Source organism: Manis javanica, chromosome 6 (genome assembly GCF_040802235.1).
Source record: "Manis javanica isolate MJ-LG chromosome 6, MJ_LKY, whole genome shotgun sequence".
In the NCBI taxonomy this organism is placed as follows: Eukaryota; Metazoa; Chordata; class Mammalia; order Pholidota; family Manidae; genus Manis; species Manis javanica.
Window position 1 is genome coordinate 14,407,111 of NC_133161.1, and position 11,236 is coordinate 14,418,346.

General features: G+C 38.8%; 1 protein-coding gene across 1 annotated transcript in view; it reads left to right on the forward strand.

Moving 5' to 3' along the window:
- The window catches only part of SVOPL (SVOP like), a 62,147-nt gene extending 51,844 nt beyond the window's left edge, over positions 1 to 10,303 (forward strand). The window contains exons 14-15 of the mRNA XM_036994492.2: positions 7,775 to 7,888; positions 10,161 to 10,303. Of these exons, the coding sequence (XP_036850387.2) occupies positions 7,775 to 7,888; positions 10,161 to 10,172 (126 nt within the window). The 3' untranslated portion in view covers positions 10,173 to 10,303. The remainder of the gene's footprint in view (positions 1 to 7,774; positions 7,889 to 10,160) is intronic.
- Positions 10,304 to 11,236: the final 933 nt, after the last annotated feature.

An 11,236-nucleotide genomic window follows, 5' to 3' on the forward strand; every position in this document is an offset into this window, starting at 1 on the left:
CAATATTTTTCTTTACAATTTCTGGGTTCTGTGATTATGAAAATACATCTCTCCAGTCCTTCTGGGGCCTTCTCTTTTTGGGGGGAGAGGTTATGTAAACTTCTTATTGAAGCATAACATACATATAAAGTGTCCAAATTGTTAAATATTCAATTTAATCAATTTTCACAAAGTGAATTTATCCCAGATTCTGACCCAGAAGTCCCAGAAATCTCTTCCAGGCTGTTGGCATATCAAAGTGCAAATCTAACGCAGGAAAGACCTTTATGATTTCCTAAATGGCAGGACAGCTGTGCCTACACCTTTTCTTGAATAATCCATTTTTTTACTCGGATCAGGAATGTCTGTCCACTTACATTCCCACAATTACTTGGCCTAGTTCTACGTCACTTTTTTAGTCCATTGATCTGTCTGGTTTTGTCATGGTCATATTCTTTTCATTACATTTCAAAACTGACTGCTCAAGTCCTACCTCATTGTTTCTCTTTCTCAGATAAGCTTTAGGATCATTTAGTTACAATGTGCCTCCCTCGTTTGCCCAAATCCTATTCAGATTTTAATTGTTAATTTGTTAAATGTATCTGTTAATTTAGGAAAAAATTGTCTTTTTTTCTTAGTGTTGCCTTCCTACCACAGAGAAAGGTCCGCCTCTCCGTTTGTTCCATGTCCCGTCTCTGCTCCTTGCTGGGATTTTATTGTTTCTTCACATAGAACCTGCACATCTTGTTCAATGTATTCTTAGGCATTTTAAGGCTTTTTATTGTTACTGTGAATAGATTTCCTTTCATTATAGCTTCTGGTCTAACATTCTAGCTAGTTATTTGTGTTTAGAAGGGCTATTGAGATTTTGTCTACTGATTTTCAAACAGGCTGCCTACCCCTCCTGCTCGGTTTTTCATTCGAGTCTCTCGACTGTTTCAGGTTTATAGCTGCACCTGTCCTGCGATTCCCCTCTAGCTCTCCATGTTGAGTCCTGCCGGTCAGCATTTTAATGTGCTTGATTCCATCGCCCACAAACTGTAATCTCAACCTCACTGACTTTTTCCTCCCTTTTCCAGACAAATGACATAAATGGGTTCCTGCTCCTCATTGTCCTCATTTCCTCCCCCGACTCATTCTTTTACCCCCTCCAACCTGGCTGGAGCCATCTCTACTCCCCCAAAATAATTCTTGACAAAGTTGCTGGTGACCTCCGTGTCCCTAAATCCAGACCGTGTTTCAGTCCTCCGTCTCACCTGTCTGCTCCCCTGGCAGCACCCTCGCTTCCCCGTGGCATTGCCACCTCGCGCTCCCATTCAGACTGCCCTCCCCTTCCCCTGGGCTGCAGGCTGGTGCCCTGACCAGCCCCTTCTGTAGCTCCTGGTCGCCTCGCCCTCCCTGCCCCCACCGCGTGTACGTCTCATGTTCTTAGGCTTATAACCCTTTATTATCTTGCTCTTGCCCTTCCTTATAGATTAAGGCTCAAATTCCCAACGTGTTCGCAGGGATCTACCACTGAGGCCCTCATCTGGTGGGTACTCTTCCCCCTGTTTACACAGCCATAAACAATCTGGTTCTTGTAATTTTTTAGAAGCACCAGTTACTTCCTCTTGGGATCTTCTCACTTGCTATTCCCTTGGACCGTCCTCCTCCCTTGCTATTGCCCTCCCACCCTGTCCCCACCTCCATTTAGCTATGATTCTTTCTTAGAATCATTTTTAGATTATTTTCTGAATATAAAAATATTCTTGTAAACTTTCAAACCAGACATGTGTAACTGAGAAAGGAAAATTCTCTGTAATTTTATCACCAGAGATAACCGCTGTTTCTGTTTCATCTTCCAGATGTTTTTCTGTGCATGTATGTGTGTATCTGTGTGCCAGCAATATCTGAGTGTGTGTGTGTATATATATAGTATATGTGTACCATATGTAAATGCATGAATAATTGCATTACCAGTCTATATCTCTCTATATACCTATGTTATGGTTGCCTCCTGAGACAGATTGAACTCTCCCACCCCAAATTTGGGTCAGTTATCAAGACTGATGACACACCATGAGGTATGGAAAGGTTTCTTACATACATAGTTGAGGCACCTGAGACACTGGGCGGTCCTCTCAGGCAGATCCTAAATGGCCTGAGAGAGCAAGGCTAGGAGACTGGCTGGGGTTCACGGTGGCCGGGGTCAGGGTCCCTGCGTGAGGCCAGGGGCTTGTGTGGTTTGAATCTCCTCCTGGCGCTAAAGGAGGGAGCACCCAGGCTTTATCAGTTTGTCAGGAACTTGGGGCACAAGGGGAACTGGGGAGTGGGGAGGCTGAAAGGCTGCCAAGAAATGGAGTTAGTCTCCTCTTTACACTGTGTATCTACGTCTGTGTATGTAGGCAGAAAGGCCTGTGTATAAATACACACACATACACAAACCTCCTTATTTATATGCACATTTTTACATATATGTCTACATATTGCAATTGCCTGTCCTCATTAACAATCTTTTTATGTCAGTATGTGTAGATCAAATACCTTCCTTTATGTAGGTGCACAGATTTCCATCTTATGGATGTATCATAATTAGATAGCCACTATCTTTTTGATGAATACGTTGTTTATATGCTATTTCTGCTTTTTACAAATGATGGGATAGAGAACATCATGCACACCACATCTTTGTACATGTGCAACTAACTCTGTTAGTCATTCAACACAGTCATTGAGTTCTTTTATGTTCTAGATACTGTACAAATCATGGTACCAGTTTCTTTGAAGTTACATTCTATGGAGAATGGACAAGGGACAGTTTACTAGTATGTTAGGTATGATTAATGCTGTGAAAATATATAAAACACGGAAAGGAGCAACTGATGGGGTGGTCTGCTATATAGGGTGGTTAGGGAGGGGAGGGCCTTTACAATAGGACAGAGACATGGCGGAGTGACAGTGGGATATATCTGAGGGAAGAGCATTATTTTTAGAAAAAGCCTGTTGGGTAATTTTTAGATTAAAGGGTGTGTGTATTTTAAACTATGTGGATCTTGCCAAATTGTCTTCTCTATTTAAAAAATCTGTACACTTCTTGATATTAACATACAGTTAACACATTCTCAAATAAGCACCCATTTTTTTCCATCATCACTAAAAGGGATAATAACATATTTTTTTAAATGACCTTTTTTGGTATACTGGACAATAAAGTATATCTTAATTTGCACTTTGTTCATTATTAATAAGGCAAACAACTTTTGTCTGTTTATCCATTTTCTGTTTTTTGTAAATTGCTTAGTTACATGATTTGCAATTTTTCTACAGGAGAGGGAAGAATTTTTCTAAAAATTTAAGAGTTTTTCTAAAAAAGTCTTTTTTTTGCATACAAGATTTCACATTTTTCTGTAGTCCATTTGCCGATTATTTTCACGTAAGGAGTTAGTGTTTTGCGTCATGCTTAGTGGCCTTCATCACTCCTTTGTATTTCTGAAAATATTTCTAAAACATTGAAAGTTCAAAGGCTTTCATTGTTTCATCTAAAGTATTTAATTCTCTCATTTATTCACAACTTATGCATGCTTAAGGCCTGAGTTAAGTGCCCAGCTTTCAAAAAGTAACAAAACAATGCCTACCTGGTAGTGTTCAGGCCATTAATCATTTGCTTCTCTGGTTTCTCTAGTCACCATGCCCCTATGATAAACCACACTCTAGGTTCTTGGATTGATTTGTGACTCATTGTTTTAGTGATCTCATTTGGCACCAGTATCACAGTTTTAATAATTGGAACTTTGTTGAATGACTCGTAGGCTAATAACCTCCCCCAGACTCCCTCACAGCACATATGTTTTCAGAAGTTCTGATTTTTCAAGTTAACTTTAGAATCATTTTTTTAAGACCAAAGTTGACCCAAAAATCCTACTGGGATTTTTATTGAGAATCCATTAGAATTAAAGATTACATTGATGAGAATGGTATTTGTATAATACTGCATTTTTCTAAGAACTAAATAGATGTATACAATTCTTCTTGTCCATTAGTAGAGTTGTAATTTTCTTCATATGTCTTATGAATTTAAGTTTATTTCTAAGTATTATATTTTTGCTTTTAATTAGCTATGCATCCCAAATTTTGTATCTTGTATTTTTCATTCCATTCAATGTATTTCTAATTTTTCTTAATTTAGGTCTTTAAATCTTAGATTTTGTCCCATTGGATGTTTAGAAGTGTTTGGAGATTTTGCGGTCATCTTTGTGTTGATACCATTTTAGAGAACACCTTCTATGATTTCAATTCTTTTAAAAATTCACTAATAACCCAGAACATGGTCTGTCTTGGTGAATGTTCCATGTTCAGTGGACAAGAATGTGTACACTGCTGTTTGTTGGGTGGAGCGCTCTATAAATGCCAATGAGGTCCTGGTGGGTGGTGGTGTCATAAAGTTCTTCTATATCCCTGCTGATTTTCAGTCTCGTTGTTTTATCAAATGTTGAGAGAGGAGTATTGATATCTCTATATGTGGGTTTCTCTCTTTCTCCTTTCAGTGTTTGCTTGAATGTACTTTGATGCTCTTGCATTTGGTTCTTAATGAGTGTATTTTGAAATCTTGAGGATTGTTGTGTCTTTGGACAAAACCTTTTATCATTGTGTATTGTAGGGAAACCTAAGTGGTGGTAATAATACTAGGCTATGTGTCAGGGATCTAAATGTGACATGGGACAGGTAGTCACTCAGCCTTACCCTAGGTTTGTCAGTAAGGTGAGGAGGTTGGACTAACCCGCATAGTTTCCAGGTCTGTCCAAACTGCAATATTCTGTGACTCAAGAGAACCATGTAATTCCCTAATTACTTCAGTGACCATTTTTGTGAGATTAATTGACAACTACCAAGTGCTTGGCTTTTTATATTTATTTGTTTATTTTTTTATTAAGGTATTTATATACACTCTTACGAAGGTTTCACATGCAAAAACAATGTGGTCCCTACATTTGCCCATATTATCGTGTCCCCCCCATACCCCATTGCAGTCACTGCCCATCAGTGTAGTAAGATGCCACAGAGTCACTATTCGTCTTCCCCATGATCCCCCCCACACCATGTGTGCCAATTATAATACCCCTCAATCCCCTTCTCTCTCTCTACCTGCCCATCCTCCCCCACCTCTCCCCTTTGGTAACTGCTAGTCCTTTCTTGGAATCTGTGAGTCTGCTGCTGTTTTGTTCCTTCAGTTTTGCTTCGTTGTTATACTCCACAAATGAGTGAAATCATTTGGTACTTGTCTTTCTCCGCCTGGCTTATTTCACTGAGCATAATATCCTCCAGCTCCATCCATGTTGTTGCAAATGGTAGGATTTGTTTCTTTCTTATGGCTGAATAGTATTCCATTGTGTATATGTAGCACATCTTCTTTATCCATTCATCTACTGATGGACACTTAGGTTGCTTCTATATCTTGGCTATTGTAAATAGTGCTGTGATAAACATAGGGGTGCATATGTCTTTTTGAATCTGAGAATTTGTATTCTTTGGGTAAATTCCTAGGAGTGGAATTCCCAGGTCAAATGGTATTTCTATTTTTAGTTTTTTGAGGAACCTCCATATTGCTTTTCACAATGGTTGAACTAGCAGTGTAGGGGGTTCCCTTTTCTCTGCATCCTCGCCAGCATTTGTTGTTCTTAGTCTTTTCGATGCTGGCCATCCTTACTGGTATGAGGTGATATCTCATTGTGGTTTTAAATTGCATTTCCCTGATGATAAGTGATGTGGAGCATCTTTTCATGTGTCTGTTGGCCATCTGAATTTCTTCTTTGGAGAACTGCCTCTTCATATCCTCTGCCCATTTGTTAGTTGGGTTATTTGCTTTGTGGGTGTTGAGACAGTATAAGTTCTTCATATATTTTGGATGTTAACCTCTTGTCAGATATGTCATTTACAAATATATTCTCCCATTCCATAGGATGCCTTTTTGTTCTGTTGATGGTGTCCTTTGCTGTACAGAAACTTTTTTGTTTGATGTAGTCCCATGAGTTCATTTTTGCTTTTGTTTCCCTTGCTTGAGGAGATGCATTCAGGAAGAAGTTGCTCATGCTTATATTCAGGAGATTTTTGCCTATGTTGTCTTCTAAGAGTTTTATGGTTTCATGACTTACATTCAAGTCTTTGATCCATTTCGTGTTTACTTTTGTGTATGGGGTTAAACAATAATCCAGTTTCATTCTCTTACATGTAGCTGTCCGGTTTTGCCAACACCAGCTGTTAAAGAGGCTGTCATTTCCCCATTGTATGTCCATGGCTCCTTTATCATATATTAATTGACCATATATGGTTGGGTTAATATCAGGGCCCTCTAGTCTGTTCCATTGGTCTATGGGTCTGTTCTTGTGCCAGTACCAAATTGTCTTGATTACTGTGGCTTTGCAGTAGAGTTTGAAGTCAGAGAGCATAATCCCCCCAGCTTTATTCTTCCTTCTCAGGATTTCTTTAGCTATTCAGGGTCTTCTGTGGTTCTGTATGAATTTTAAAACTATTTGTTCCAGTCCATTGAAGAATGCTGTTGGTATTTTGATAGGAATTGCATTGAATCTGTAGATTGCTTTAGGCAGGATGGCCATTTTGACAATATTAATTCTTCCTATCCATGAGCATGGAATGTGTTTCCATTTATTGGTATCTTTTTAAATTTCTCTCATGAGTGTCTTGTAGTTTTCAGGGTATAGGTCCTTCACTTCCTTCATTAGCTTTATTCCTAGGTATTTTATTCCTTTTGATGCAGTTGTGAATGGAATTGTTTTCCTGATTTCTCTTTCTACTAGTTCATTGTTAGTGTATAGGAATGCCACAGTTTTCTGTGTATCAATTTTGATTTTCTAATACTGTACCATCCTTGCATCCCTGGAATAAATCCTACTTGATAATAGTGCATGATCAACTTTGCTGAATTTAGATATTAGATCTAGTAGTTTTGGAATGGATTCTTTAGGGTTTTTTATGTACAATATCATGTCCTCAGCAAACAGTGACAGTTTAACCTCTTCTTTACCAATCTGAATGCCTTTTATTTCTTTGTGTTGTCTGATTGCCATGGCGAGGACCTCCAGTACTATGTTGAATAAAAGTGAAGAGAGTGGGCATCCCTGTCTTGCTCCTGATCTTAAAGGCTTTCAGCTTCTCGCTGTTAAGTATGATGTTGGCTGTGGGTTTCTCATATATGGCCTTAATTATGTTGGGGTACTTGCCCTGTATTCTCATTTTGTTTAGAGTTTTTGTCATGAATGGATGTTGAATTTTGTTGAATGCTTTTTCGGCTTCTATGGAGATGATCATATGGTTTTTGTCTTTTTTTTGTTGATGTTGCTGGATTTTCTAATACTGTACCATCCTTGCATCCCTGGAATAAATTGTACTTGATAATTGCGCATGATCTGCTTGATGTATTTTTGAATTCGGTTTGCTAATATTTTGTTGAGTATTTTTGCACCTATGTTCAGTAGGGATATTGGTCTGTAATTTTTGTGCTTGGCTTTTTATAACTTAGTCGTGGAGATGACTGAGGGGTAAGTGCAGAGAAAGGTCTAACCTAGCCAGTGTCATGTTACTATCAGTTCCAGCTCATGGAGGAATCACACAAAATGCCTGCAACAGCTTAGGCCAAATAACTAATAGACCTAAGATGTCAGGCATGCACAATTTACAGAAAGGCTGCAAAGGGCCTTCATTTATGTATTTGGTGAGGTGAATCCTCAGTTCCTCTTGACATAAAGATCAGTTTGGAAGTGAGTGAGGCACAGAGAATTCTTTCATTCCTTGTGACTTGCAGGTCCTTATGAATGCCTCAATCCTGGGGGCCCTGTGTCTCTTCTCATCTGTCTGTGTCATATGTGCCATTTCTGCATTTACTCTCCCTATTGAGACCAAAGGACGGGCCCTACAGGTAAGTGATGCCAGAATCAGTTACCACCTTTTGGTCAAAGGAAATGAACTTGAGTATGGAAGTTCTTCTCATAAGCAGATATGATATCCATTGTGCATTAACGCAATGATGTATTTCTTGGGTTTCAAAAGAAAAATTGGGTATCCAGTTTTCCTGCATGTAACTTTGAGCAGCACTGAAGTTAAAGCAATTATTCACTTCAAACCTTTGCTTCCTGTAGAAGTTGCACTGCTGGAGAGCTAAGAGCAGCAGAGGAGCAGAAATAGCTATTTGCGCTGCCCCTAGGGTTGCAGGCTCTTCACATACTGTTCCAGCTACCTTTCCCCTAGTACAGTAGTTCCGCTTAGCCAGTTCTGCTTTATGTGGTTTCAGTTACCTGTGGCCAACTGTGGTTCAGAGCAGATGATCCTCCTCACGTATGGCGACTATCAGTAGTAGCCTAATGCTGCATCATAATGTCTGCATCATCCACCTCACTCCATCTCATTTCATCAGCTCACATCATCATAACGGCGAATACAGTTCAGTATTTTGAGACCACATTCACATAACTTTTACTGCAGTGTAATCTATTTTACTATTAGTTACTGTTGTTAATCTCTGACTGTGCCTAATTTACAAGTTAAACTTAATCCTAGCTAGATATAGGAAAACAGCATAGAACCCCTACATATACTGTCTTGTGGTTTCTGGCATTCACTGGTGGTCTTGACTGTACCCCTGTAGACAAGGGTACTACTTGCTGTGCTAACCGTAGATACCGGCTGCTCCTTCTGTTTTACGTAGTACACAAAAAGAGGATACCACAGAACAAGGGATGCTCCCAGGGCAAAGTCGTAGAAGAGGCAGCCTCTCCTATTCCTCTCTCCTTATGGTTGGATACAGTAAAAACTGGTCATCTCAAAGTGGATAGGTGGTGCGTCTGTTTGCCTGCCTGAAATACAAAGCTTTTTGCTGTAATGCAGAGGTATGTGTATGCTGTCACCACACACACACACACACACACACACACACACACACGCACGCACGGAGGGAGAACAGGTAGGTTGGGTGGTTAGGTTGATCTGAGCTGCTGCCTCTGAATGGAGCTGTGGAGAGTCCTGTTTTGGGGCTGAGTGTAACTTGCCCTCTCCCCCATGTCCTGTTCATAGTAAACCAGATGTGTTTTGTTGTCTGAGTAGATAGGGAAGGCACTGTTGAATAAAGGGGGAAAAAAACTATAAACACATCAGTCTTGATCCTTTCCCCCACCAGGTCCAAAGTGTGCTTTTGCATTTTTTCCATAGCTTGTTTAAGGTAATATGTATTTTAATCACAAATGAGGTAACCTATTATGTAATGATGAATTTAGAGTTTTGTTTAGGTTTTCTTAATGGGAAAGGTGACCCATTCATTGAATGAATTAGATGATTCATATAATTCCTTTTGATTATAAGTAAAAGGATTATCACATCCTTCACACAAACAAGGAAATAAGTGGAAGGGAAGTCAACTAACTTGTACAAAGGACACAGTAGAATGTAAAGGGAGGTTGGAATTTAAATTAAGAGGGTGCTCTATCTTACTCTATTTTCTGTGGAGGCTTTAAGTAGTGACAATACATATAAAAGGAAACCTGGCTCATCATATAATGTGCCCTATAGATTTTCAATTCAAGTCACATCCACTTACGAAAGACTGACTATTCCCTTTTCTGTTGACTGGAACATGGATTTAGTAGTGTGATGAAATTATTTTGCTTGTCTGTTCACAAGCCTTTTTAATATCCATTCCTTACAACTTTAATATGTAAATTCAATAAATAGAATTGTGTGAGCACATAGCCCTTGATGGTTTTGCCACTCAATAGCTATACATCTTTGAGGAAATCTTAAAAGGGGTGTACTTGCAGTGTTATGAGCACTTAACACATGGAATTACCCCAATAATTTGGATGAGCTACATCAATAATTTAATAGTAATAATTCCATTTTAGAATTACTCTGAGAAACTTATTCATTCTGATAAGCCTGGTAAGCTAAAAATCAAATTCTTGAAAGAAGGTATTTATTAAGTGATTTTTTTTCTGAATGATGTATTATATTAGAATAACTGAATTATAAAGCTACCATCACACTGTCAGGTACACAAAGGTTAAATGCTAGGAATTTAATTCCTTACAAGTTTATTAATTAAAGAACCTTTCATTACTAGTTTCTAGTGCCAGACAACTGAGTATGGTATGAATGGAGAAGATCGATTAAATGTATTGATCTATTAAATCTCATTCCAGCAAATTAAATGAAGACCTGCAAACTGATGTCTACCAGAGAAGAAAATTGCATTTCATCTTCACAAAGAGCTGTGGCATATTGAAAAAACCTGATTTAATTTCTGTATGTTACTTGGTAATCAAGAAACTAATTCTGTATCTTTTAAAACTAAGGCACATGAAAATGAGGTGGGTTAACTATATATTGATCTCTTTGCTGGAAGACAATATGTAGATAATTTTATACAATAGGGAAGGTGGCTTTTCTTCCTGGATATAAAATCTATATAAGTAAGTCTTAAATCTCAGATGAAATGCATTTGTATACTTGATATTTTCCACGAGGTATATAGCAAGAGTTGGGACTGAAATTTTGTAGCTAAGACATGAAGGGGGTCTGGTATCATTAAGCCTTTCAAAACAAATAGAATGACAAATTCACAATTAAAGTTAACATGATTTAAATTGCAGCCTCCATATTATTAATGAAAACTTCCTATTCATAAAAAAAATATGCTTAAGTTAGTACAAGTCACATATAATCACCAAGAAACTAGGAACAAACCATCTTAGTTATGCTGTGGAAAGAGACCACTTCAGGCTTTTACATTTAGACTTGGTCTTTTTTTGCTGTTCAAACTTACTGTGGAGACTTCTGAAATAGGGGACTCCAAGGCTTGGCTCACCTATTCTTCCCGACCCTCCTTATGTAGTGGAAGAAGAACTTGCTAGAATCACCAGGGAGTGACACCCCTGCACTAGCCTGCTGTGTGAGAGGGTTTATACCCTTGCTTGCACAGCAATGCAAATCATCAAGCCATTTGTGCCTGTGGTTCAAGTAGGAAAGTCAGGAAAACTTTTCTGTATGGAAAGAGCCAGACTAAATATTTTAGACCTTGTGAGCCACAAATAGTCTATCACTTTTTTTTCAGGCCATAGTTTTGTTGAAATTAACTTCTAGGCCCCAGATGGAGCCACTCCTGCCCAGCGCACATCAGTGAGCTGCAGGCTGACTTTCACGGCCCTGTAAACTCTTTGCTTGACCAAACACCAGGCCAACTCGGCTCTGCACGTACTTCCTTGTTTCCTGTCATTCA